This window comes from Brassica oleracea, chromosome C1, assembly GCF_000695525.1.
Source record: "Brassica oleracea var. oleracea cultivar TO1000 chromosome C1, BOL, whole genome shotgun sequence".
NCBI classification, from domain to species: Eukaryota; Viridiplantae; Streptophyta; class Magnoliopsida; order Brassicales; family Brassicaceae; genus Brassica; species Brassica oleracea.
In genome coordinates, this window is record NC_027748.1 from 11,383,172 (window position 1) to 11,410,991 (window position 27,820).

The following is a 27,820-nucleotide window of genomic DNA, read 5'->3' on the forward strand; positions in this document are numbered from 1 at the left end:
AAAAAAAAAAAGAAAAAAAACTTCATTTTTGGTTAAGCAGTGAAAAGCACCATTATGATCTATCCTCCCTACATTCTCAAGTATCATTTTATTCCAAATAACATAAATAACACATATTTACACGTATTGTAACTTTGTAAGACCCATAGGGTGAATATAAATATAAGCCTGCACATACATGCATACATTATATATGTACGCGTATTAAAGTAACTATTTTTTTCAGTACGACAAAGATTCCCACTCGGAATGTTTTGGTAATTTATATTAGACAATTAGGTCCCTCTCTCTTTCTCTACCATAAAGCAACTGTGATCAGACAAGCATACAAAGAAGTTCCTCATTCAAAAAAAGATTTCTCAGCGATCAAAATCCCTCTCCCTTCACCAACAAAAGAATCTATCTTTTTTTCTTTCAAATCTATAGTCAAACAAAATATCAGGTTTTGTTTCTGCCGATCGGAGGAAGCTCAACTATGGATACGGTTCAATGGCCACAGGTATATACATACATATACATAATATATATTCATTTCTCGTACAAATCAATATGTATGTGTTGATGTAGATTAAACAATTGATTCATCTAGACTCAGTACTTGATTTAATAACTTAAGAGTTTAATGTTTTGGATCTTCTTCTTTTGATGTTTCTCTTCAACACTTATATATGTTTTTCACTTTACCCTTTATTAATTTGCCTTTTCTTTTATGTTTTTGGTTAAAGCCTTTCTCAAATATTCCAATCATTTATCTCTTGATGAAATACCATTGATTTGTTCATAATTAAATCTGATATATGTTAATTATGTCTTTACATATATATGTATTGAGTTTTGAGCTAATGGTTGGATGAATTGATTTTTGGTGATTTTGATAAGCAGGAGATGGTAGTGAAGCCCTTGGAGGAAATAGTAACAAACACATGCCCAAAGCCGCAATCGGCCCAGACGCAGCAGCCATCATCGGTTGGGGCGGGGGGAGGAGCTGAGAGGAAGGCAAGGCCAGAAAAGGACCAAGCTGTAAACTGTCCAAGATGTAACTCAATCAACACAAAGTTTTGTTACTACAACAATTATAGCTTGACGCAGCCAAGATTCTTCTGCAAAGGTTGTAGAAGGTATTGGACGGAAGGCGGTTCGCTTAGGAACATCCCTGTTGGTGGTGGCTCAAGAAAGAACAAGAGATCTCACTCTTCTTCAGTTTCTTCTTCTTCTGATATTAATAAAAACCACTCGGATTCTACACAACCAGCTACGAAAAAGCATCACTCTGATCACCACCACCTCATTAGCATGTCTCAACAAGGGTTGACTGGTCAAAACCCTAAATTCTTTGAGACGACTCAACAAGATCTCAATTTAGGTTTTCCACCACATGGGTTGATCAGGACCAATTTCACCAACCTCATTCACAATATTGGGAACAACAACAAGAGCACTAACAATCCATTGCTCAGTTCTTCATCTTCTACCACGTCAGCTATGGCAGTTTCTTCTTTGGATCTCATAAGAAACAATACTAGTAATAATGGGAGTTCTTCATTCATGGGTTTTCCATTTCATAACCAAGATCCAACATCTGGAGGATTTTCAATGCAAGATCATTACAAGCCTTGTAACTCAAACACCACACTGCTAGGGTTTTCATTGGATCATCATCATAATAATGGATTCCACGGAGGATTTCAAGAAGGAGAAGGAGGAGGAGAAGCTGGTGATGATGTGAATGGAAGGCACTTGTTTCCTTTTGAGGATTTGAAACTGCCAGTTTCTTCTTCATCAGCAACAATTAATGTCGACATTAATGATAATCAGAAGCGAGCAAGTGGTGGTGATGCATCTGCTAATTCTGGTGGGTATTGGACTGGGATGTTGAGTGGAGGATCATGGTGCTAAATTTTCTCAGTTTGATGATGAAGATAGTACTATATCATTTAATGGTTAATTATCGTTATTTATTTAATTAATCAATATGTTCTTAACTTCAGTTTAAATGTTCTTACTGGTGTTTTTTTTGGTTAATTTTGGAGTTAGCTTGGATTTAATTAAGGATATTATCGAGGGTGCATGCATATCGAATGACTTTAATTTGTTTTGAATTTTTGTTATGCATCGTTAACACAGGTTAGAAATGATACATTGGTTGGTCTTTTAATGTTCCTTCTCTTGTTTTTTTTTGCAACTTTTTTTATGTTCCTTCTCTTGTTGATTCTATTTTTCATGTCTTTGTCCACTAATAATTCCTGACGTTATAACAAATAAATGCGAATTTTCTTTTTGCATATATATAGTGTAGCCAATTATGTGCAGCAGCATAGTATGTTTTGATTGTTTTGGTCACGCAACGAATGGATGATAAAAAAAAACGAATGGATGATGGTATTAATTAAATTAAAGAACAGGTATAATAAACTAAACATTAAATTAATTAAAAGAGACAGGTAAGCTCTGATGACTTTCACATGATCCTCACTAAAACGATATATATATTATTTATTGCCAAAGACTGGTTAAAGCCCTACCATCCCAATTAATTAATAAAACCATATTCGATCTAAATTTAATTATTAAGTTCGTTCCCGACCACAAAACAATTGACTGATCGTTTAAAATAATTAGACAAGCTACCTGATTAGCTTGATGCATTTTGATCATATCTATGCCATCAGTGAATTTGGAAAAAGTTGATTTCATGGACTTGTTCTTTACTGCTTTGGTTAGAAAAAGACTTTGAAATGAAATAAACTTCTTTTGTGTTATTCAACGAAATGAAATAAACTATGTTTTGGTTTTCATGCGTTGGACAGAAGAGGCAATTATTTTTCTTTTTAATAGCATTTGAAAATGAAGAGAGGGAAGAATAATGTGAGAGACAAGTCTAAGGATTAAAGGAGGCCCACAGAAACATTCTCCTTGAAATCTGTGAGTTTGAAATTATTCACCCCACTATGGTTTCAGCTTCGCCAATCTAGATCTTGACGCTTGTCTTTGATTTGTTTTCTTTTCTCCTTCTGCCGGTCTACGCAACTGCCCAGGAGATTTCCGACTCCACTCTATTGACTTACGAAGAATTGAATAATTCTATTGAGTATAGGAACTCTATTTATATGTACAGAGAATATATAAGATTAGAAAGAGATATATACGAGAGTTATAACAGAGTAATCAACGAGATACTAACAGCTAGTAATATATATTTTCTATATGCTAATACACCCCTTCAAGATGGACCACCGGAAGAGAGTCCAATCTTGATGCATAGGCCTTCGAACCGCGGTCGGGAGAGAGGTTTGATAAGAGCATCAGCAAGCTGGTCATGAGTAGAAACGTGTGAAACCCGAACCACGCCAGTCTGAACCTGATGTCGTGCAAAATGATAATCGAGCGCAAGATGTTTTATACGGGAGTGAAACACTGGGTTGGCGGCTAAGTACATAGCTCCCATGTTATCACAATAAATGGCAGGCGTCTGTGACACAGGAATGCCAAGCTCATGCAGTAGAGATGTGATCCAACAAAGTTCGGCTGCGGTGGAGGCAACTGATCGATACTCAGCCTCGGTTGATGATCGCGCCACGCCTGTTTGCTTCTTCGATGACCACGCAACTGGATGACTTCCAAGATAGACAACGTAAGCTCCTGTCGATGTATAGTCATCCCTGTTTCCAGCCCAATCAGCGTCAGTGAAAGCATGTAATGTCGGGTTGTGTCTGCTAGAGAAGGTGATCCCGTGTGATCTGGTTCCAGAAAGATATCTGAGGACCCTTTTTACGGCTGTCCAATGTTCTGTAGTTGGCTGATGCATATACTGGGATAGTTTGTTGACTGCAAAAGCGATGTCCGGTCTGGTGAGCGATAGATATTGCAAGCTTCCTACCGCCATTCGATATCTGGTAGGATCGTCCATGACTGAGCCAGAGGTAAGTGAAAGAGTAGTGTTCGGACACATCGGAGTGGAGACAGAGTTGGTGGTTGACATTTGCATTCGCTGTAGTAGATCAGTGATGTACCTGTGTTGAGACAAATGTAAACCATTAGAAGATCTTTGAACTTCTATCCCAAGAAAGTAAGATAAAGGACCCAAATCTTTAATAGAAAAACGTTGAGAGAGGGGGTTGATAAACCGATCGATGTGTTGAGGACTACTTCCTGTTATGATTATGTCGTCTACATATACCAACATATAGAGGTAGCCACCATTGTTGTTGTAGACAAAAAGAGACGCATCAGCAAGAGAATTGATGAACCCGGACTAAAGCAGGAAGGTGCAGAGCTCGTTATACCATGCCTTAGGGGCTTGTTTGAGTCCATAAATTGCTTTACGAAGCTTACACACCGCGTTGGGGTTATCTTCATCAACAAACCCTGGTGGCTGCGCCATGAAGACTTCTTCTTCAAGATGGCCTTGAAGGAAAGTTGTGTTAACATCAAGTTGGCGTAATGGCCAGTTTCGAATTGTTGTTGTACTGAGAACGATCCTGATCGTTGCTGGTTTAACAACTGGACTGAAGGTGTCATGATAATCGATGCCCGATCGTTGTGTAAAGCCCTTGGCAACCAAGCGAGCCTTGTATCTGTCGATGGAACCATCTGGTTTTCTTTTTATTGTGAAGACCCATCTGCAACCAACAACATTAACAACATTAGTAGCATCAGTAAGATCCCATGTTCGTTCTTTAAGTTGAGATTCCATCTCTTCACTCATGGCTTTACGCCAGTATGGTGATTTGAGAGCTTCTGCGACAGAGCGAGGAATTGTTGTCGGAGGAGTGTCCACTTGCGTATTGAGATTCAATTTTTGAACTGGTTTGCGTGGTCTTGTACTGGCCCTTGTCGGAGCTGGGAGAGGCTGAGAAGTAGTAGGTACGGCTTCTGGTTGCGGCAAGGATGCCATGTTTTCATCAAGAGGTTGCGTAGACACTGCTGGCACAGGTTCACTTGGAGTTGTGGCTGGCGGAACGGGTGGAGCTGGTCCTGCAGTCGGAGTTGGTACCTGCAGGTTAGAGATCGGGGTAACAACAGAGACAGGAGCATTAGAGGAAGATGGTAACTCATCATCAGCATCAACTGATGCAATCACAGGAGATGAAGTGCTAAAAGGAAAGACTGATTCATGAAAAATAACATGGCGAAAAGAATAAATTCTATTTGTTGCTCTATCTAAACACAAATATGCACTTTGTGTTAGAGAATAACCTAAGAAAACACAGGGTTTAGATCTATCATCTAGTTTATGAGAAGCATAAGGTCTGAGCCATGGAAAACATAAGCAACCAAAAATTCTAAGTTTTTGAAAATTTGGAGAATGACCATGTAACTTCTCAAAAGGTGTTTGAAAATCTAAATTCTGAGTAGGCATTCTATTGATAAGATAAACTGCAGTAACAAAAGCATAGGACCAGTACCCTTTAGGCATTGAAGCATGTGACATGAGAGCAAGACCCGTTTCAACTATATGTCGATGACGGCGCTCAGCAAGACCATTATGCTCAGGTGTATGAGGGGGACTTGTCATATGCGAGATGCCATGAGAAGAAAGAAATGCAGCAAGGCCAACATATTCACCCCCATTATCTGAGTATAGTGTTCTTAGTTTATGTTGAAATCGATTTTCAACTAAACTTTTGAACTTTGTGAATACTTCTTTGACCTGAGATTTATGTTTCAAAGGATAAAGCCATGTATATCTAGTATAGTGATCTACAAAAAGTACATAATATTTAAAGCCATCAACTGAGTAAATTGGAGAAGTCCAAACATCAGAGAAAACAATATCTAAAGGATGTGAAGATTTTAAGGTAGAGGATGAGAATGGTAACTTATACATTTTATTAATTGAGCAAGCAGAACAAGGTTTAGCTAGCAGAACATCAGAAACAACAGGTAATTGAAACTTAGAAATAACTTTTTGAAGAATTGGTAAAGCCGAATGACATAAGCGAGAATGCCAATCACTAAGAGTAGTTTTCACTAGAGAAGCAAAAGCCAGAGAAGGAGGTGAAGAACTAAGTGATTTCGGCCACTCATAAGTGCCATGTTTAGGTGTTCCTTCCACTCGAAGAACCCCTGTTTGGATGTCTCTCACCTGGAAGTAGGTTGGAGTAAAAATAACAGCAGCATTGTTAGCTTTACATAACTGAAAAACTGATAAAAGATTCTTGTCTAGAGAAGGAACACACAAGATATTATTAATGAAAAAGGGTTTAGTATAAGAGGGAAGAGAACTAGAACCAGAGTGTGAAATCTGCATTGCAGATCCATCGCCCAAGAGAAAATCATCACCACCATGATAAGGAGTATGCATCGAGAGATTAGCCAAATCGGACGTCATGTGATGTGATGCTCCTGAGTCCAGATGCTAAGTTGATGAGTCTGACATCATGGCTGCATTTGCACGAGGCTGCCAATACTGATGTGGTGATTGTTGCTGCCATGATTAAGGACCAGAGTGTGGGGTTTGTTGTTGCCATTGTTGAGCTGACCCACTTCCATTGACTATGCGATATTCTGGACAATATTTTGCACTGTGTCCTTGTGCGCCACGAGCTTGACAGCGACCAAGATAAGGTTTAGAGAACAGATTGTTGTGTTGACTGTTGTTGTTGTACGAAGCCTGATGAGGGGACCGGTTCTGTTGATGGTGGTTTGAGCGACTGTTGTTGTTGTGACGTGGATGGCTATCAGCAGCATGTGCAACAATAGGAGTAACGGCCGGAGATTCTGTGCACAAGATCATTGCTTCTCGATTAAGCAACCTTTCATAGAGCTCATTGAAGGAGATAGGTTTGTCACGCCCGTTGACTGCATCAATTTCCGGCTTGTACTCTTCACCAAGACCTCCCAAAATGTTTTCAGTGAGATCATCTGGATCCATCGGTTTGCCAAGGAGTGCAAGCTCATCAGCTTTAGACTTGATGTCACGCATATACTCGCTGATCGTCTTAGTACCTTTGGAGCATTTGTTGATCTGATTCTTCAGCTGGCGAATGTGACCACGAGTAGGATTTCCAAAGGTTTCAGAAAGAGTATCCCAAACTTGTTTTGTTGTATTAGCCGTTGAAACAAGAGTCTGAAGCGGCAAGGATATAGCACCAATGAGAGCACTATACAGTAGCCGGTCTTAACGTCTCCATGGAGCGTATTCTGGATTTGGAGAGGCAACACCATTCTCAGAAATCATCGCAGGGGGCGTGGCATCATCAGATCCATCGATGAACTGTTGTAGTTCATGACCTTCGAGCAAGGCACGCACTTGTCTTCCCCACATAAGGTAATTCTGATGGGTGAGCTTTGTCACACTAGACATATTGACTGATAGAAGAGTAGCTTGAGGATTTTGAGTGTTAAAGACAGAAGTTCTCTCAGCAGTAGTTTCAGAAGCCATAGTTTTTTTTTTGATTTCAGAGCAATAGAGAAGATCGGATTAGAGAAGAGAGACGGCGAGGAAGAAGAAAGGAGAAGAAGAAAGAAAAAAAATTAGGTTACGCCCTAAAGGGCTCTGATACCATATTGACTTATGAAGAACTGAATAATTCTATTGAGTATAGGAGCTCTGTTTATATGTACAGAGAATATACAAGATTGGAAAGAGATATATACGAGAGTTATGACAGAGTAATCAACGAGATACTAACGGCTAGTAATATATACTTTCTATATGCTAATACACTCTATTTTTTACTTTAAAATAGAGTTTAGAATAAAAATGTTTTAATAGTATTCTATTTCTCACTCTATAATAGAATAAAAAATAAGTTTATTCCAAATATAGAGTAACTTATTTTTTTTGTTCATTACTCATTTTCTACTCTAAAATAGAGTACCCTTAAAGTAAACTCAAACTCTATTATAGAGTTACTTTATTTTAGAGTAGAAAATAGAATAAACCTTTGAAGACACTCACGTACAAATATTATTAAATGTATTACTAAAATTTAGTTTTTTTTTACTGAAATTACTAAAATTTAGCTTTAAACTAATAATTCGAAGAATAAATTTAACAAGGGAAAATGAAATATAGTTGAATATTTCAGCTATTTGTTTTAAATCCATTACTATAATTTAGTTTTGAACTAATAATTCCAAGCCTAAATTTAACAAGGCAAAATGAAATATGGTTGTATATTTCAGCTATTGGTTTTTCATGGCTACCTAGAAGTTTTTAGTCTCCATATGTCTTAATTCTTATCGACATCCCACGAACTAAAAATTTCAAAATAATTCGACATCGAAATTTATGTTAAATAACTACACCGGGAAAATATGGAAACCCTTTAAATTTAAAATTTTGATTAAAAGTTTATTAATGTTTTTATATTAAGAAGTCCAGATTTTGAATTCTAAACCATGCAAATGATGTAAACTAAAGAAAAAATGCTCAATATTCTGAACTATTATATGTGATTCAAGTTTGATGATATTTCTAATATGATGTTAAAGACATTTTATATGTATGTAGAATTATTGGATGTAAAATCAATTTTTATATTTTTCATTGTTTGTAATATCATAAAAAAATCACATAGAAAAAAATGGCTGTTGAAATATATTCTTAACTATCAAAACATGAAACAGATTAGCTGCAAATAAGCTATAAATTGTAAACCCTTTTTTTCTGGTGCAATATTATAAACTTTTATTTCGAAGGTATTGATATCTTCGCAGATTAAATTTTAGTTAAACCCAATGATAACCTCCGGATCATTATCTAATCAAAGCAAGCTATACAATAGCGATTGAATAATCCCAAAACTCTTAACGATGTTTTGTGACCTGGTTTTACCTGTAAATTATTTCAAGTTTTACAATCAAATCAAATTGCTAATATTTATATATCTGGCTGGCTGTATCATTTATTCATCTTACTACTCGCCCGTGACTTTGTACAAAATTCGGATGCAACTTATACATAAAGGAATATATTATCTTAAAGTAACTTATTTACTTTGGTGTGAATAAAACTTTTGACAAATAAAGCAATGTCAGTTTTAAAAAAAAATATAAATTAACCAATGAGATTATGGCGTCGAACAACGTAGATCGGTAGATGACATCGAAAAGGTTTTATCAACAAAAAACATAGACATCGAGGTATTTTCAAAAAAACATAGACATCGAGGTCAAAGGACTTAGGTGGTGTGTTATGGTGGCCACTATATAAGGAAAGATAAAAAAGAATTCGGCCAACGTTATATAATTTTGTCTGGAAATGACAGTGACTCGAGCTTAAGAACATACTTCTACACTAAGTTTCTAATTCGGTATGTTGTGTTGAAATATGGATGTGATCTGATGGACAAGTTCTAGTGGAGAATAGAACATAAACAATTTTTAATTAAATAATGTTACGTTTTCTCTCGTATTGTAGCTCAACAACATCAAATAAAAATCCACGTCCTTCAATTAAAAAGTCTTCTCCACAAAGTCGTATTCATCTGAATTTCATTCCCCTAACATGGTTTTCTTACTATTTTGTTTAGCATTACTTGAGAAGCGAGAGAGATTTTATCTACGACTTATGTTGTACTTTTAGCACAATTTTAAGTGTAAGTACAGCTTAAGTAGTAATACTTGTAATGTTTTTTCTTTGTGAAAATTGTATTTATGTCAATTAATTGAAAGTATTGTGCAGTGTAGATTTGTATAGGTCTACATATATTTCGAGAGTAGAAATCAAGTTGTTCTATTACCCTATGTTCTTTAAAGTTATATATTTTAGATTTTTCACACATCTTAATAAAATGCATTAAATTTGCATAGTTTTTTGTGTTTATCTTTTTTTTTCTATAATTTCAAGCCAATAAAAATTTAACTAGTGCAATTAATTTTTTTGAAGTTTGCAATTAGTTAATAAAATATGCTTTGAAAATATAAAAGATAGATCTTTTTGAAACAAAATTTTTCTCTAGAATATGTAATTTTAAAGAACGGAGAGAGTACTAATTTAATTTATTAGATGTTAGGATTTGTATATCTATTTTTTTGAACTGTAGAAGTATCTATTTTGAGGGATCATTATAGATTTCCACATGGTTTTAGTAACACTGAATTTATGTCTGATGGAAAAGTATTTTGAATTTCTAAGTACAACACTTACTGCTAAATTATTCAGCACTTTATCCTCGATATGTAAATGGTTTGGTGAGAAAAAAGAGAGAAAAAATGTTATTTCTTCCCAAGCGCCACCATCTAAAATACGATACTGAAAGATAAAATCAACAATTCAGTATGATAACATGGTTGATGGATCAGGTTACTACTTGAGTTCTGTGAGAATCCGTTCTATGGAGTAGTTTTTTTTTTTTTGCTGAAAGTTCTATGGAGTAGTTGAAACAAGGTTCTACGTATTCAGTTCTGGAACTATCCTATTCATAAAAGAACAAGGTTTCTATCAAAAGTCAAAACAACATAAAAACGTTTGAGATGGTGTTTGCGTCCACTTCATTGTTGCAGGACACAATTCTCAGAAATTCTCAACGTTTGATATATTTGATTTATTGTGAAACACTTAATATTGGACATATCCACGCTTTTTCGTCGGACATATTGATCAGTTGTTGTGTCGTGAGATCATAAGGAAGAGTTAACTCATCAGTAATGGTAATTTATGGTTCTGGATTTTTCGAGACACACAATAATTCCAGATGGTAGATAAGAAAGACCTTCACAAGCAGGACGAGTTGTTCTAGATAGTTCTCATCAAAGCTTTCAAGTGAAAAAAACAAAAACGACTAATGTTGTGGCAGTTTGGACGGAAAAACAGAATAAAGTGATTCACAACTATCTTGAGGATTCAACACAACACAAGATTTGATTGAGCTAAAATTTGGTTGGGAAATTTATGATACTACTTGTTTGAGATTCAACGGTGGGATTGAGATTGCAACGGTTGGTTTGTGTTTTACTAGAGCTTATTCAAACTGGTTCACTATCTAATCTGAATTTTCATATTTTCCCATTTCTGGTGGAGATATTGAATGAGCTATCAAATGAATCTGGAATGAGCTAAAACTCGGCAAAGACATTCAAGACATTCAAGACATGCAGAACTAAATCCTCTTAGAAGAGAACTGGATTCGGAGTCTGAGGTCATAGTTGATTGATGAATCTTCACCACAGCTGATTCAGAGGCTTATATTTATGTTTTGCGAAGAGGTCTTGCACGTGATTCTAGTAGTGGATCAGCTTGGTGTATACAAGAAGTGAATTAACATATAGATAAAGACAGGCGCTGGAAGTTCTAGGTCGAAGATGTTTTGTTGAAGCTTTAAGATCGCATGCAGCTACGAAAGAAGACTCGATGACATCACCCAAAAGTGCAGCGATCTTGTTGATGGTTCCGGACACTCTTAAGCTCCATGGTTACTGAAATTTTGAACAAGATCATTGGTGAGAAGCTTGGAAATAGCTAGTTATGCTTGTAGAACATACCAGAGAAGAGGAGCAGAGTCTGTATTGATGGATGAGCTAGAAAATACGCCTAGCAGATTTGAAACACGACTGGAGAAAAAAAGATTCTGATGCTGTGATAAGTTTCAGTATTTGTTGTGTGTGTGTTTTACATTAGTTATGTACTCTAGCAGGGAGAGAACTTTATGCACTTGAGTAGGGAGAGAAGTCAATGACATATCTGTGGTGTGGAGATATTGAACGTAGATTGATGGTAGCTAAAGATGATGTGTTGAGTATCAAACTAACTAAGTTTAGAAAGAAGAGAGAATATGTTGCAAATAGCATTGAATGTATGCTTAGAATTTACTATACAGTCATCAAGAGAGATGTTATTGTTGATATTGTTAGATTGTGTTTGGATTATAAAACTCAGAAACCAAGGGAGAGATTGAAAGAGTTGTGTTGACTGAGTTTTTATAAGCTGTCGGAGTGGACAATCAAATAGCTGTGGGAATTTGGAACATGTCGATGTGGAGTTGCTGAGGCAACGATAAATAGATGGACAGAGGTGACACTGATGCTGAGATGTTACTTTATGCAAACGTTGGTCGAACAGATGCAAGGCTTTTGCTCTATGGAACTTTTGATATAGTCGTCGACACAATATGGTATGTTGTGGTGATCAAGAAGTGGACGACAGCTTGTAGCTGACTTGGACAAACCAAGATATGGACCATATTGGAGAGTATGTTCAAGATGAGTAAAATTTTCTTATTCTAGAAGAAAAAAAGGAAATATCACATGGAGATCTTATGGTTTAACGCTTATTATATATACGACATAAGATTTACACGCGTAGGATTTATTAAAGATATGTACATGAATACGTGTGGTGTTGTTGCACAGACAAATGGTGAAATATGTTGGGTTTAGTTGTAGAAAACTATGCTCGTAAGACAATATTAAATTGTTGATAGTTTTTAAAAATATAATATCCTACTTCTCTTTAAATAACTAACTTAATTTATCTGTATTAAAATGTTTTAAAATATTTATATTTTATTTATAATAAATGTAGATCCTAAAATCTATACTAAGAATTTGATAGTGATCCAGAGTTTAATCAAAGGAAGATAAACGATGTAGACAACGATATCTTTAGAACACAACGATATAATCAGTTTCTGGTAGGCAAAAATGAACTTTTATTGATGAATAAAATCGAATATAATGAGTCAAACAAGATCGAACGTTACAACGAGATCCTTAAGAGAAAAGATCTAAAGATGGATGAAAACAAAGTCGAAGTATGGATGTAGCTCTCTCTAGGGATTTCAACGTGTCCCTTCTTTACGTATCGACCTCTTCTTATAGCGTGATGTTCTCGTGATGTTCGCAACCGTTCCGCGATCTCCGCAATCGTTCCGCGATCTCTGGATCTTTGAAATCTTCGTCTCGAGTTCGAGTGTTCGCTATGGGCTTTAACTCTTCGTGATCTATTTACTTGATCGTGACCCATTAATGTATTGACCAAAATTGGATCCAATTATTCGATCCATCTTATATTTTATTTAGGATTTCACATGTTCTATTGGTTACCCCTTAAAAAGTTGTAATTAGCTTTGAATACAAAGAGGTATATTCTCTTGTTTTTATTAGTATTGATATAATTTTAGTATGTAATGTTAGATATAAATTGGAAAGCTTATATTCGAATTCAATGTTATTAACGTAAGTCACAATCTCAACCAAATTGAAATGTAATCATAACTATAATTATATATTTATATTTGTCAACCGAAATATCTTTGAATTTGAATTTTAGATACCATAAATAGTTATCATCTTGAAGTCCACGCATTAATCTAATTTTTTTTACGAACATCCAAACTTAAAACTCTTAACGTCATCAACCACTGCCTTCTTAAACAAAGGCACGTCAGTAGCTCCAATTATCATGTGATATCCACGTAACCTGAGATCCACCGGTTTGTCCTGAGCCGTGGCCATCCCGGCCAAGTAAGCTCCACCATTCTCCGGATCGGAAGCTATCACCGCCGTCTCAGCCGTCCTCATGAGGGACTTCACCTTCGCATTTCCTGGGTCATGGAGTAGCCCCAAGCTCGCGCTCAGATCCCTCGGCCCCATCATCACACAATCCATCCCATCAACGGCGACAATGTCCTTCACGTTCTTCACACCTTCCTCGGATTCTATCTGGATTTTCAAGGATAAAACACTTAAACAATCGTCAATATTATTTTTAACTATATCGTATATATAAAGTTCAACTATATCTATACTATTAAATTAAATTAAAATATATGAAATTATACAATACCATCATCTTTTGCTTAATACAATACCATCATCTATACCCAAAATAAAATTATAAAACATGAATTTTTTTTGCTTTCACATAGATATTTGCTTACAAAGTAAACTATAAAACAAAAACAAAATAAAATATCGTTTGCATTTAGAACTAGTTAAAATTAGTAAATTTAGTATATATAATACAAGGTTTCAAAAATCGGTCTAGGCGGTGCCTAGGCCCCCGCCTAGGCGGCAATTCGGTCCTATCCGAAACGATTTTCTTAAAATCCGATTTATACCAATTTATACGACTCAAATTGGTTTAAACTGTCCTAAATCGATTAAAATCGGTTTAAATCGATTTAAATTTGTTTAAATATGTGAAATTAAAATATAATATTATTATAAATCTACAAATTTGTCTAATATTTTCTATTTTGTATATCTAATTTTCATAATTCTTCATAATAGTTTTATAATTGAACTTAAAAACTAAAATATATCATATAGATGTATAATATAAATAAAATAAATCAATAATTTGCTAACGCCTAAGCCTCACCTAAGCCCCGAATAATTCGCCTAGTCGCTAATCCTCTATAAAGAGCCTAGTATAATATATCTCAAAATTTTGCACATGTAAATATATATATATTGTCTAACTAAGTTAAACTTTTATTAAATATATATAGCTATACAGATAAAAGAGCAAGACCTGGCACATGATCAGTAGCTGATCGGTGTAATTACGTAAATACTCTTCGTCGAACCCGAACTTGGAATCTCTCACAATCGAGTAAGCACAGCCGCGGAGTCCGTCAGGGCGATACCGGCAGTACGAGACAGCATCCGAAGGTGCTTTACCAGTCTCGATCATCGGAAACATAATGCCGTCAGGGCCAAGATCCAGAGCCTTCTTGGTCCATGCTTGACAATTATCTGGCACACGGAGTACGGTGGAAGATCCTGCTGCCTCAACAGCGCGTATACATGTGAGCGCCTCTCGAACTCCGCCGGCACCGTGCTCCATGTCCACGACGATGAAGTCATAACCTGCATACGAAGCAATCTCAGCCATCTCCGGCGAGAATGAAAGGAGAAATAACCCATAAAGATTTTCTCCTTCTCTGAGGCGTGTTTTCAGAGATCTCTGAGAAGAGAAGAAGGCCGTGGAGGGTGCTGCTGGCTTGGTTAGTAACGGTTGTGCCCTATGAAGCACCGAAGTACGGTTCAGATTTTGAAATGGGATGCGCCTGGAAATGCGGGAAAACATTTTTCAAGATAACTCAAACCGATAGGAAGAATATTTAAAGAGATTTTGTCTGGACAAAGAATTAGAGAGAACGAAGCTAGAAGGTGCGGCTGCGTGAGAGAAAATATCGCTACTAGGGTTGTACGTATTGAATACATAGTTAAATATACAAAATACGTAATATTCAATTTTAGATATTTAAGATAGGGAATAAATTTTAGCATTTATAAAGTGTCCATATCAAAGAATATGACTTAAGAGCTAGTGAGGGGTTTAAGATGGCCAATAGCTTGAAGGCTTCAAGGTCTCCGTTTTGCTTTGTGGTTATGCCAGCTGATGACCAAAAACTTGTTCTTCTTCTGCAGGTAAAGGAACATTCTTTTGTTTTGATCAGATTGCAAAATTTTCTGGCATTTGTTATAATGTTTTCCCTTAGCTAGTTTTAGTAATGATTATTTGCCTACAATAACAGAGAACTGCAATGGAAATCCTTTGTTCAACTATTTTGTTGACGTGATGTAATGTAGATGATGTCATTATTATCCAATTCTGTGTTCATCAATGGACGTAAACTAACAAAGGATGTAAGACCTGTCTAATATGGTAAAACCGAACAGTATCAAACCGAACCGAACCGAAATAGACAATATGGTGTGGTTTTGGTATATACCATATAAACCGAATGAATATAATTTTATAAAAACCGTAGGATTTGGATATGGTTTGGTTTATAACCAACTAAACCGAATAAACCGAACAAAACCGATCAAAAGTAGAAACATGTAAATGTGTACATATTTTATAACGTCACATGAAAATCTATTTGTTATATAAGTTATTCTTTTGTTAATAATTATTACCATATTTTTATAGTAATAAAGACTCCTAATTTGGAAAACACTTAAAATATAATTAAATAACAATTCATTGTAACGGAGACTTATTATTTTCTTAGTTTTCTTCTTTTAATCATTTTGCTTTCTTTTAGCATTGATTAAATTGAAGTGAAGGTTGTAAATTTGATGGATAATAGCTAGAAAATTATTCACAACTTTTTTCTTATTTATAAACGAACAAAGTTTCACTCGAAGAAGCATGACTTTGATGAACACTAAATATGGAAGAGTGGAGAAACTTTTCTTTCGTACTTCTCTTTTGTTTTTTATTTTTATTTTCAAAATTTCGAGCTTTGATTTTAATTCTAGATTTGATTATTTCATCTGAATTTGCCATATCGGTAATGAAAAATCTAAAGGCAAGAGGGATACAAGGAGATATATGTTGTGCTCGATGAGGAGATCCAGAAGAATCAATAAACCATGTATTTTTTGAATGTCCCCCGGCACGGCAAGTGTGGGCATTATCTAAGATCCCGTCATCTCCTAATATCTTTCCTATCACATCATTATTTGCTAATGTGGATCATCTTTTTTGGAGAGTTCAGCCAAAGATGGATGATCATCAGTTTGCATGGATTTTATGGTATATTTGGAAAACCCGAAATAACAAAGTTTTTAGTAATCTGGATATTGATCCGAGAGACACTCTTCAATTAGCAGAACTAGAATCATCACTTTGGGCAGAAGCACAGGTGAGAAATGACCCAATGAGGGGGCTTTCGGTACAGATCAGTCCTCCCCTTGCGACACCAAGTCGATGGTGCTTCGTAGATGGTTCATGGAAAGATAAGGACTCATTTTCAGGGCAAGGCTGGTATAGTAATTTACCGGGGTTTGATGGTCTGTTAGGAGCAAGGAATGTAAGAGTATGTCTTTCACCCGTAGAGGCATTGATTTGGGCAATTTAAGACAGTTTCAGGTAACGTTTGCAACGGATTGTTCTCAATTGGTGAAGATGGTTTCGGAACCAGAAGAATGACCAGCATTCGAAAGCTATCTGGAAGACATCAAGCTTCTCAAAGGAAGTTTCCTCAACTCAGACATCGTCCATGTACCTCGGACGGCGAACCTTCGGGCGGATAGCTTAGCACGTAGTGCTAGGAAACAATCGTCCTTTGTCGTTCACATGGATGCGGAGTTACCGATTTGGTTTACAGAGTCAATATGAGTCTGTAAATGCTTTGCTGTCAAAAAAAAAAAGATTATTTCATCTGAAGGTATAAGCATCTTTATTTTTATTTTGTTTTGAAAACATAATATTTTTTAATAAATGATTGCACTGACAATATGACTCTAAAATTTATATAATATGATCTCAAACTAAATAATTATGTTTTGGTATAATACCGAATAAACCGAAAACCGACGGTATATAAACCGAACCGAACCGAAGTAAATATGAATTTAGAATGAGTTATATTTTACTAACCGAAATACGGAAAAACCGAAAAAACCAAACCGAAATCGAACCGATATCCGGATTGAACACCCCTATGCAGTAGTACACTAGAGACCTATTTTAATTTATTCGAGCTTGGCATTGCGTGATTTGAAAGATGATGCCATAGTTCTTATTTTTAGTTTGCTCTTTGTTCTAGTTACTTGTAGATTGATGGCCCAAGAACTGCAGCCTTACTCCAGAGAGTGCTAGGAGATAGTTCAGTGTTCTCGTAACATGGGAAATAAGTAACAATATGCGACTGACAGAAGAACAAGACGTTGCTTACACGGCAGTCCTTGAAGCCGACCAAGTATGATTTTTCTTAGTTTATAAGAACTTCAAAAGTTTAAAGACACCATTAGCCGTAGAATCTAAATGCCTGTGTGTTCTGGTTCCAGTGCAAATGCATTTATATAGTTTATACTTTAGTATCAAACTTCACAAGGACAGTGTACGGGCTGAATAAATTTTCGATGTCTCTGAACAACACAGGTCTGCATCCTTACGCCGAGTTTTTCAAAGAGTTGGAACTAATCAGAAAGAGGTTCACAAAAAAAAGGAACTAATCAGAAAGAAAAGCAAATCTAGCTTAGTTCTTTGGTTTCTTTCTTCGTTTATACACTGAAAATCTTTATCTTGTAATAATATAGTTACCATAGCTGTGAGATATTAGTAGATCAAATATCTGCTTTAGTTATAAATAATCTTTTTTATTAAGGAAACTATATACAAATAAAAATATTTTCCTACTATAAACACAGCGAAAATATTTTCCTACTATAAATATCATTGATTCTCAAATTATGTAAACAAGAGAAACGAATTTTAAGCCTTTTGTTAAAAAAGAAGAAGAGATAAACTAATTATAAGACACGTGGACTATTTAATCGAATAACCCTATTGTCTGTCTCCTTCATCTCTGTTAACGCTTTCTCTTCATCTTCGTTGACTCCGATTTCATTTCGCACTTTAAGGTCTCTACTCTCAGTCGCAATGTCTTCCGCCACCTCTTCGATTCAAACAAAAAAGTCTCTCAAGTCCCGTCTCCGGGAGGGAGAAAACCTCTACGGCCTCTTTCTCCTCTCCCTCTCGCCGGAGATCGCCGAGATCGCTGCTTTCTCCGGGTACGACTTCATCATCATCGATCTGGAGCATGGAGCAGGCGATATTCGCGAGGCCATCAACTGCATCCGCGCCATTGAAGCCGCGGGTTGCTCGGCCGTTGTCCGCGTCCCTGACATCACTCAGGCTTGGGCCAAAAGAGCCCTGGATCTCGGAACGGCTGGGATCATGTTCCCGATGGTTGAAAATGGACGATCTGCCTCCGATGCGGTGTCGTTTTGCAGGTACCGTCCCGACGGCGTTAGGGGATGTGCGTACACTGTTGTGAGGGACTCCAAGTTCGGGTTTGACGAGGCTTACCTGGCGAACTACATCGACAATCTACTTGTCATGTGTCAGGTTCGATCTCTTCCACTTTCATTTTTTGTTTTGATTTTTTGGTTAATTAGGGATTAAGAATAAATGAGGAAGACGAACACGTGAAAGTCATGTGACAATGTCTAGTTCTTTAACTTGTCGGAGAAATTTGTTAGATTATATTGTCCTCTGTAATTGTACTTGTGAAGTTACAAAAGTTAAAAGTGAACTCATGAATATTTTTTATTATCGAGTCTACAGATAGAATCTGAGGAAGGTGTGAAGAATGTAAACGAGATCGTGGCCGTTGATGGGATGGACTGTGTGATGATGGGTCCACGTGATCTAAGCGCGAGTTTGGGGCTTCTTCACGACCCGGGTAACCCCAAGGTGAAGTCCACCATGTGGACGGCGGAGACGGCAGTGCTGGCTTCTGATCCGGTCAAAGGGGGAGCTTACTTGGCCGGGATGGCTACGGCTCAGGACACGGCCGCGGATCTCTGGTCACGTGGGTATCACATTGTTCTCGGATCAGCGGACGTCTCCTTGTTCAAGAAGGCAGCCGTTGATGACGTCAAGGCTAATAAGAAGTCGGTGGTTGATGTCAAAGGGGTTTAGGCTTTTATGTCTTAGCATGAAACATGAGACTTGATTTGGGATATTAGGTTTTTTTTAATTTTCAATGGTATTAACCATGCTTGATGTTAGTTTAATCGCTTTATCTAGTTTGCTTTTTAAAGACTTTAATCTAAAAAAATGATTAGGAGAAAAAGTAACTCGATAGTATGTTACTATGTTTCTTCTAAAGTAAACTAATTTAATTCAGGGAAAATTGTTTTTTTTAGAGAAAAAATGATAATTATGTCCATTTAGAATAATTTCATATAATTTATGTTTTATTAGACTAATTATTTTCAAAAAGATAATAATGTCCTTAAAATTATAATTTTTAAATATAATAAATAATGGGATCGATCAAGTGGGATCGATCGATCCGAAATTACAAGGTCGAACGGATCGATCGATCCTGATCATTATGCAGAACAAAAAAACGCGGAGCATATACTGATCGACCTGGTCCATTTTACTCGATCGGCAAATGTCGATTTCATATAGATCAACCGATCTCGAATTATAGACTGATCGATCCCGTGCCCAGGTAAGTATTCCAAATCGATTTCCTGGTTTTCTTCGGTTATATCTGGTTTGGTACCCACTTGATTTGAACCGACCAAACACGATTTCAACTCTTTAAACTCGATTTTTTTGGGATGAAACTCATAATTTCTCATCTCCTTCACGAACAAAGGGGGAGAAAATCAAAGTCTCAGATTCATAAACCTTAACTCACTCAATGTCACACTGATTTGGTAAAATAATGTGAAAATTTTGTGAACAATCAATGAAATATAGAAGACGGCGTGAGAAGAAGGTTACCACGTTTTTTTTTCCTTTTTTTTTTTGTTTTTTATATAAAAAAATTGATTTTTTCAAAATATGAAAGTGAATATTCCCAAATATTTTGTTTTCATATTTTTAGGAAGTGATTTTTTATCCGTAGAATACAGCTAATCTGTAGAAATTGGTTTCTACAGGTTTTTTGAATTATAGTAATATGTAGATTTTGGTTTCTACTTATTTTAGATTTACAGTAAGTCTGTAGAAGTCGGTTTCTACGTCTTTTAGATTTATATTAATGTGTAGATTTTGATTTATAAAGATTTTAGATCGGTAGGTTAAGCGCGGAATGTGTATTCTAAATATTTTTAGAATACTCTTATTTACGTAGATCACGTATTCTAAATATGGTAGATTCAATGAAAAAGTGGATTTCGTTTTCTACTTCGTAGAATGTCATTTCTACTTGATTTAGAACATAATTTGAAAATTATGATTTAAACATTTTAGAACTGAAAAAAATACCACTAAGTTCATATATGTATTTTATCAATAATTACTATTTTTCTAATTTTTTTTGTTTGTAAAACTATTTATTAAATTTATTTTTAAAAATATTGAAGAGTCTTATAGATAAAAATGATACAAAATAGATATTCGTATAAAAAGATATAATTATCATTTTTTTTTTGCTCCGAGAACCAATTTTGCCATTAATTTAAGAAGCCGAATACACGTGTCTGAATCACTAGGGTGTTAAAAAAAAAAAAGAACACTAGAATGCATGTCGTTCGGACACTGGAAGACCTAAAGTATTGTCGTTGATTTCTAGAAAGGCCGCCGTTTTTTCACGTACCGTTTCAGTGGTCCCTAGTTTTCATATCGAATGAACCAGATAGAGGAGAACTCAAAGATTCTTCCTTTGTTTAAAAAGAATGCAAACTTTATCTCCACAATCGCTTCGATGGAAATCAAATCCATTGATTGTATCGGAAAGCTATGTCTTCAATCCCAAAGCTCTGAACTTTCAACTGTCTTCCCTGAGTTCTCCTCACCGCAGAACTCGAAACTGGAGAATCAGTAGTTCACCGGAAGAGAATGCAGCGAACTCGAGCGACGGCGGAGATTTGAAGAAGTCTCTGTCCGGTATCGTCGGGAACCAAGTCGAGGAGCTGTTGAGCAGAGAAGAGAACAAGAGTCTGCTTGACGGTCTGGAAAAAGCCTCGATGAGGGTGGAGACTGCGAAGAGAGAGCTCGCTGAGATAGAGAGGCAAGAACTCGAGGCGAAGTTGTTGCAGGATTATGTTGATAAGCTTGAATCAAGAGCCGCTGAGGTGAGTGATCTTATTCTGGAAACAAAGTTTGATTCTTTGCGCTTTGGAATCTGAGAGTTTCAGAGGGTTCTTTAGAGTATGGATTAGGGTTACGTTGAGCAGTGAATTCGTGTGCTGAGGATAAGTTCATGTTGTTACACAGTTTCAGTCGTCTGTGTATGACTTTATGTTTAGTTTGTGTGAAGATAGTTCATTACATGAATTGTCTAAGAACATGAGTTTGGTCTACTGGCTTTTTGACCAAAGTCTTTAGTGTGTTTTGTAGACAGTGTAAGGTCATGTTTTTCAAGAAATGAAACTGTTTTTATAATTTTATAACAAGAGAGACAAAAGCATCTTCATCTTATGCAATATCTGATTCAAGATCGCAGAATGCCAGCAGGAGATTGTCGCAGCAAGAACAATGGTTGAGGAAGCAGAACGCTCCTTGTCCTTAGCAGAGACCGCAGCAACAAAAAGTTCAGAAAACGGATATTCGATTGATAAAGACAAGGAGAGATTAGAATCAGCAAAAGCGGCAGCGATTGCAGCTGCGGTTGGGACCGTTGCAGAAGTCCCGTTTGCTCTTTCTCAAGTCTCGACCATTGAGCAGCTTGTTCTTCCCCTTGGAGTAGCCTTTGCAAGCTGTGCACTGTTTGGTGTCACATTCAGGTATGTAATCAGAAGAGACTTGGACGATAGTCATCTCAAATCAGGAGCCGTTGCAGCCTTTGGGTTTGTCAAAGGTAACACACATTTTGATTACTGCTTCTATCTTAACTTCATTTTAAATGGTCAAAACGTTTACGTTTGCGGTTGATTTGTTATATTGTGTTGGAAGTGTGAGCTGAATGATCCCCATCGTTGTCCTGACTTTGGTTGATTAAATTATAATCTTCCAGTAATGGAATACTTATCAATGATTTGATTTATTGTAAATGATTTCTTACTTAATTGATTGATTGAGTTGAATATTAACCTCTGACCTGTATTATTTTGGATCTGTCTTAATATTCTTAACAAAATTATGATTTTTGTTTTATATGGTGTACCAGGACTTGGTATGTTAAGCAGAGGACCGCCACTGGAGCTGAGCTGGGAAAGCTTGTTTTCTCATGGAATAGACGGCGCCGTTTTGGTGTCTCAGAGCGTCTTGATATTTGCGTTTGCGTCTATAAGTTTGGACTTCTGCTTTAAATTGAAGCTGTTAAAACCATTTCCAAGCTCTGCTCAGATGTGATGCAGCAGTTAAAAAGGTAGAAACGCAAAAAAAAACACTGTATATTTTCTTTAAAGATTTATGTATTAATTGGATTTTAAATTTAATATTTCCATCTTTTATCACATTTTCTTCATCAGTAATCAATATACATTTTTCAGATTTCAACGATATACAGCATATAATGTTTAGATTTACATCTGATTCCCATAATATTTTATTTAGAATAAATAAAGAAAGAAAAAAAGTGAATCAGATTTTTTTACAAAACTGTTTACTTTTTATCTTAAAAAAGAGTCACTCGTGAACTTGAAGAGGTAGATGGGACCAACAGCCATTCATTTTTACATATATACACGTGTCATAATCTTAAACACTTACCAGATTAACACTTCAGCACACAACAGCTCTTCTCTACTGTGTTCTGTCTCTCTCTTTTGCTATCAATCGCGTTTGTCGTGGCGGTCAACTGATCAGAAATATAGCCAGAGCCAAGTTAAATAAAATATATATAGCTGAATTAATTATAAAATTAAAAAAAAAAAATTCAATCAGCATCTCAAACTTCAATGGGGTTTCTTCGACTTGTTCTCGAGTAAAACTACTATTCTCTCTCTCTTCCTCTCCTGAATTTATTTTTCATTTTCATTTGTATCGGTTCTGTTGATTTGGTGGTGGTATTCAGGGCGGTTTTCGGTGGAAAGAGACGGAAGAAGATGGTCAGAGGTAGTAGTAGTAGTGGTGCTGTTGTTCGTGGCGGTGGTGGTAGTAGTGTTAAGCAGAAAGGCTTCTCAATGAATCCAAAAGACTACAAACTTATGGAAGAAGTCGGCCATGGAGCTAGCGCCGTCGTCTACCGAGCGATCTATCTCCCGACCAATGAAGTCATCGCCGTCAAGTGTCTGGATCTCGATCGATGCAATAGCAATCTGGTGTGTTCTTCCTCGATCTTTTAATTTGTTGTTGTCCCTTTGTCTTAGATCTCTTTTTTTTTTTTGTTTTTGTTTTTGTTTAGGATGATGTGAGGAGGGAATCTCAGACTATGAGTTTGATAGACCATCCAAACGTTATAAAGTCGTTTTGTTCGTTTTCTGTTGACCATAGTCTTTGGGTGGTGATGCCATTCATGGCGCAAGGTTCTTGTTTGCATCTTATGAAGACTGCTTATTCAGACGGGTTTGAAGAGTCGGCTATATGTTCTATACTCAAAGAGACTCTTAAAGCTCTCGATTATCTTCATAAACAAGGCCATATCCATCGTGATGTTAAGGTTGGTTACAAAAAGACTGAAACTTTGTATTTTAAGTCATCCATTTAATGTTTTTTTTTTTTCTTCAATCTACTAGGCAGGAAACATACTTCTTGATGACAATGGGGAGATTAAGCTTGGCGATTTTGGTGTGTCTGCTTGCTTGTTTGATAACGGTGATAGGCAACGTGCAAGAAACACATTTGTTGGTACTCCTTGCTGGTAGGTTATTGTCTATTCTTTACTCTTCATACACCACCACTTTCTGCTCAATGGTGTACATTTTAAACTCTTGTTTCTTTTTTTGTAGGATGGCTCCGGAAGTCTTGCAGCCTGGAAATGGATATAATTCCAAGTGAGTTTATATTTTTAAAGCTCAAATGTAAAAAGTAGTCCACTTTGGTATGCATATGTTAAGACAATTTTGTCAAACTAGTCTGCCTCTAATCCGAATGTATTCACACTGTGTGTGTGAACAAAGAAAATGCAAATAGTAGCTTATTTGGTTGATTGTCTTCTGTCACAGGGCTGATATCTGGTCGTTTGGTATAACAGCGCTTGAATTGGCCCATGGTCATGCACCCTTCTCAAAATATCCCCCCATGAAGGTAATCAATACTCTCTTTGTTCCTAGAAGATAAATGTTTTTTTTTTTTTTTCAGTTGTTTCAAAAAGATACTCCCTCTGTTTCACAATAGTAAGTAGTTTAGACTAAAAGCACTAATATTAAGAAAGTTGGTACTTTAAAAAAAATAATATTTAATTAATTAGTTCAACCAATTATAAAAAAAAATTGATATTATTTGATTGGTTACACTATATCCAATAAATGTAAAAGTTATCTAGATATTTGGAAACTACTTACATTTTGAAACAAAATAATTTTCCTTAAACTACTTACAATAAGAAACAGTGGTAGTGCATGTTTTATGTTTTCTAGGTATGTTTAATTAGTTAATAATGATAAATGACAAACTTCAAAAAAGATTAATTGTACTTCTTGAAATGCTTTTGGTCTAAAATTATTGGAAATTGGTAAGCACAAAAATAATACATTTATTGTTAAAAATTTGACATGTTTTCTTAATGTGTAAAAACATATAAACTTACATCATTTAGGTACGGACGAATTATCTCTTTGTTTCCAGTTTATGTCTGTGTTTGCAATCTATTAAAATAGTTCTGATTCTTTTTTGTGCTTTTCTGATTACAGGTGCTGCTAATGACTATTCAAAACGCACCTCCAGGTCTTGATTACGACCGTGATAAGAAATTCTCAAAGGTACTCGTGTTCTTTCTAGGTTTTGTTCTAGCTTTGCTGGATTTTCTGACTTGTATTTCAGTTACGATTTATGTTTATTACTAAACTAATTAGAGGACTTTCAGCTGTGAGCAGTCCTTTAAAGAAATGGTTGCAATGTGTTTGGTGAAAGATCAAACAAAAAGACCAACCGCTGAAAAGCTGCTGAAACATTCCTGCTTCAAACACACAAAGCCACCTGAGCTTGCTGTGAAATCATTATTTGCTGATTTGCCTCCTCTTTGGACACGTGTGAAATCTCTTCAGGTTAGCCATTTTTGTGTGCTTCTTTATTGAAATCATCATCACGTTCTCACGTTGTTGATTGCGTTGGTGTATGACAGGCCAAGGATGCTGCACAGCTCGCTTTAAAAAGAATGGCCACTGCTGATGAGGAAGCTATATCAATGGTGACAAACACTTAGTTTTAACATTATTACCTAAATACTTAACTTAATGCAGTTAGACATGAACCATTGTTTTTTGTTTAATGTCAGAGTGAATACCAAAGAGGAGTGAGCGCTTGGAATTTTGATGTCAAAGACTTGAAAACACAAGCATCTTTGGTAAGTAACTGCCATTGCATATTCTTAATTTCTGTTCATTGGTAACTATCACATAACACCTGTTCTTATATTCTTTTTGTTTGTGTAAATAGTTAAGTGATGAAGATGGTCTAGAAGAGAGTCAGGAAGATGAAGAAATCTTCCATACACGGTTTCATAACAAGGCTAGTAATCTGTGGATAACATTTAGAAAAATGCATCTTATAAGACTTCACTTCATTGGTATCAGATGAACTAATTTTACAAAGCCAATGCAGGTGAATGATAGCCCGGTACTATATGAAAACATGAACGGGAAGGAAAAGGTTTCCACTACTGAAGTGGAAGAACCAAACTGTGAAGAGAAGTTCACTTTCATCACTAATGCCTCTTCCGTAACACCAAACTCAGAGCATGAAGTTCCTGAGGCTAAGGTTAATAAGCCAGTAAGACGCCAAAGTCAGAGTGGACCACTTACAAGCAGAGCCGTTGTAAGCCACTCAGCTTCAGAGAAAGGTCAAATCTTTGAAAGGTTGGACATTTTACTTTAAGATCTGCTTGTCGTCCTTTTATGTAAGAGAAAGCTTTTAAAAGCAATCCAACTTTTGAAACACTGCTTAGATCCGAGAGTGAACACCAGGCAGCCCCGTCTGTCAAAAGAGCTCCTAGCTTTAGCGGTCCTTTGAATCTTTCGACTCGTGCTTCTTCAAACAGCTTGTCAGCTCCTATTAAATACTCAGGAGGTGAGTGGCAATCTTCATGCACTTTTTTTTGCTTCTCTTGCAGTTGAGCTAAAGTGCGTGTTTTGTCAAAATCTTTGAATAGGATTCCGTGATTCTCTGGATGAGAAGTCAAAGGGTAACCTTGTTCAGAAAGGAAGATTCTCAGTAACATCAGGAAACTTAGACCTTGCTAAGGATGTTCCATTAAGTATAGTCCCTCGTCGATCTCCACAGGTTAGTTATTCTAGTCTCTTCTTCTCTATTATTGTAGATTTGATGATTTCTTCTCCTCACCTGATGAATCAATCATACAACTTAATCTCCAGTCATCCCCTCTGAGGAAATCTGCTAGTGTGGGTAACTGGATACCTGAGCCTAAAATGGTCAGTTTTTTTCCAACACAAAGCTTCCTTTGAACTCATTTTATTAGTATCTTTTTTTAAACCTTGTTTTTGTATCCTGCAGCCAACGGTTCAGCCTCAGACCATCAAGGAGTTAAGTAGCCAAACTATGTCCCCGTCACTCATCATACCTCAACTTCAACATATTTTCCAGCAAAACTCTGTACAACAGGTGAACATAAGTTCAAGAACATCCCATTGAGACATTAGAGTTAATCTTGTTAATTAGCAGGATTTTATTAATCCTAATATTACTAAACTTCACTGCAGGATCTTCTTATGAACTTACTGAATAGTGTACAACCCGCAGAGACGACGGACGGTAAGAGCGAAAGTTTTACTACAAATATGTTGTGAAGAAGTCGTAATGATACATTGATCATTGTTATAGGTTCTCAATCTGGGAAGTTACCACCTTTGCCTCGCTCAGAGACTAATGGAACCGTAAGTTGATTTTCTCAAAAAGGATAAAGCTCTAGTTTAGTCATAGATATTGCTTGCGGCTATGTGATTATTTACCTTCATTTTTTCTCTGGATTACAGGTTGATTCTGTGCCTTCTGAGAGGGAGAGGATGCTACTTAGCAGCATCTCTGAGCTCCGGGCTAAGTTAGTCCTCTTCTTAGAGCAAATCTTTTTGTTTCTTTTATTGAATTATTTAGTAAGTCTTTACTAAGTGCATACCGCTGCCAAAATTTTCAGGCTGAACGACTTAACGGAGGAACTCGATTCAGAGAAATCAAGATACAACCAAGTAAGCCAACACACATTTTCAACTCGTTAAAAAAAAAATGCAAGTATCTACTTGATGACCGACCTATCATGTAATATTCTTATGTTTATTTATTTTTTTTTGTAAACAGCTACAGCAGAAACTGAAAGCATTCACTGGTCGCGAACTAGTGTAAGCAGGAGCGGGAAGCGAGGACGGAAAAAACTGAGCTGCACAGAACCTG

General features: G+C 36.3%; 5 protein-coding genes across 5 annotated transcripts; 4 read left to right on the forward strand and 1 right to left on the reverse strand.

Moving 5' to 3' along the window:
• The first annotated feature begins 229 nt into the window (after window positions 1–229).
• On the forward strand, window positions 230–2,155 carry LOC106323979 (dof zinc finger protein DOF4.6). The gene is made up of 2 exons (XM_013762015.1): window positions 230–499; window positions 883–2,155. The coding sequence occupies exons 1-2, from the start codon at window positions 476–478 to the stop codon at window positions 1,894–1,896; spliced, it is 1,038 nt and encodes a 345-aa protein (XP_013617469.1). The 5' UTR covers window positions 230–475; the 3' UTR covers window positions 1,897–2,155.
• Window positions 2,156–13,266: 11,111 nt separating this feature from the next.
• Window positions 13,267–14,980, reverse strand: LOC106331534 (2-keto-3-deoxy-L-rhamnonate aldolase-like). The gene is made up of 2 exons (XM_013769916.1): window positions 14,423–14,980; window positions 13,267–13,608 (listed from the first exon to the last, which is right to left on the reverse strand). The coding sequence occupies exons 1-2, from the start codon at window positions 14,978–14,980 to the stop codon at window positions 13,267–13,269; spliced, it is 900 nt and encodes a 299-aa protein (XP_013625370.1).
• A 3,149-nt stretch (window positions 14,981–18,129) lies between these two features.
• On the forward strand, window positions 18,130–19,539 carry LOC106292549 (2-keto-3-deoxy-L-rhamnonate aldolase). The gene is made up of 2 exons (XM_013728163.1): window positions 18,130–18,760; window positions 18,980–19,539. Exons 1-2 carry the CDS (start codon window positions 18,293–18,295, stop codon window positions 19,334–19,336), a joined length of 825 nt encoding a protein of 274 aa, XP_013583617.1. The 5' UTR covers window positions 18,130–18,292; the 3' UTR covers window positions 19,337–19,539.
• Window positions 19,540–21,012: 1,473 nt separating this feature from the next.
• LOC106307023 lies at window positions 21,013–22,755 on the forward strand. Its single transcript, XM_013743857.1, has 3 exons — window positions 21,013–21,450; window positions 21,815–22,175; window positions 22,485–22,755. The coding sequence occupies exons 1-3, from the start codon at window positions 21,052–21,054 to the stop codon at window positions 22,667–22,669; spliced, it is 945 nt and encodes a 314-aa protein (XP_013599311.1). The 5' UTR covers window positions 21,013–21,051; the 3' UTR covers window positions 22,670–22,755.
• Window positions 22,756–23,096: 341 nt separating this feature from the next.
• LOC106307014 (serine/threonine-protein kinase fray2) lies at window positions 23,097–27,794 on the forward strand. Its single transcript, XM_013743844.1, has 21 exons — window positions 23,097–23,243; window positions 23,334–23,580; window positions 23,664–23,918; window positions 23,995–24,119; window positions 24,208–24,252; window positions 24,424–24,505; window positions 25,111–25,179; window positions 25,294–25,464; window positions 25,542–25,607; window positions 25,695–25,763; window positions 25,856–25,927; window positions 26,021–26,274; window positions 26,364–26,485; window positions 26,568–26,698; window positions 26,791–26,847; window positions 26,930–27,037; window positions 27,136–27,187; window positions 27,257–27,309; window positions 27,409–27,473; window positions 27,567–27,618; window positions 27,728–27,794. Exons 1-21 carry the CDS (start codon window positions 23,218–23,220, stop codon window positions 27,770–27,772), a joined length of 2,166 nt encoding a protein of 721 aa, XP_013599298.1. The 5' UTR covers window positions 23,097–23,217; the 3' UTR covers window positions 27,773–27,794.
• Window positions 27,795–27,820: the final 26 nt, after the last annotated feature.

What these genes read in the sequence shown, in the direction of transcription:
- LOC106323979 (XM_013762015.1), top strand. Translation starts at nt 476, where the DNA reads ATGGATACGGTTCAATGGCCACAG. An exon ending in ATACGGTTCAATGGCCACAG is followed by an intron (nt 500 to 882) that starts GTATATACATAC and finishes TTTGATAAGCAG; the next exon opens with GAGATGGTAGTGAAGCCCTT.
- LOC106331534 (XM_013769916.1), bottom strand. Translation starts at nt 14,980, where the DNA reads ATGTTTTCCCGCATTTCCAGGCGCATCCCATTTCAAAATCTGAACCGT. An exon ending in AGCTACTGATCATGTGCCAG is followed by an intron (nt 13,609 to 14,422) that starts GTCTTGCTCTTT and finishes TTGAAAATCCAG; the next exon opens with ATAGAATCCGAGGAAGGTGT.
- LOC106292549 (XM_013728163.1), top strand. Translation starts at nt 18,293, where the DNA reads ATGTCTTCCGCCACCTCTTCGATTCAAACAAAAAAGTCTCTCAAGTCC. An exon ending in ATCTACTTGTCATGTGTCAG is followed by an intron (nt 18,761 to 18,979) that starts GTTCGATCTCTT and finishes TCGAGTCTACAG; the next exon opens with ATAGAATCTGAGGAAGGTGT.
- LOC106307023 (XM_013743857.1), top strand. Translation starts at nt 21,052, where the DNA reads ATGCAAACTTTATCTCCACAATCGCTTCGATGGAAATCAAATCCATTG. An exon ending in TTGAATCAAGAGCCGCTGAG is followed by an intron (nt 21,451 to 21,814) that starts GTGAGTGATCTT and finishes ATCTGATTCAAG; the next exon opens with ATCGCAGAATGCCAGCAGGA. An exon ending in AGCCTTTGGGTTTGTCAAAG is followed by an intron (nt 22,176 to 22,484) that starts GTAACACACATT and finishes ATGGTGTACCAG; the next exon opens with GACTTGGTATGTTAAGCAGA.
- LOC106307014 (XM_013743844.1), top strand. Translation starts at nt 23,218, where the DNA reads ATGGGGTTTCTTCGACTTGTTCTCGA. An exon ending in ATGAGGAAGCTATATCAATG is followed by an intron (nt 25,608 to 25,694) that starts GTGACAAACACT and finishes GTTTAATGTCAG; the next exon opens with AGTGAATACCAAAGAGGAGT. An exon ending in ATACACGGTTTCATAACAAG is followed by an intron (nt 25,928 to 26,020) that starts GCTAGTAATCTG and finishes AAGCCAATGCAG; the next exon opens with GTGAATGATAGCCCGGTACT.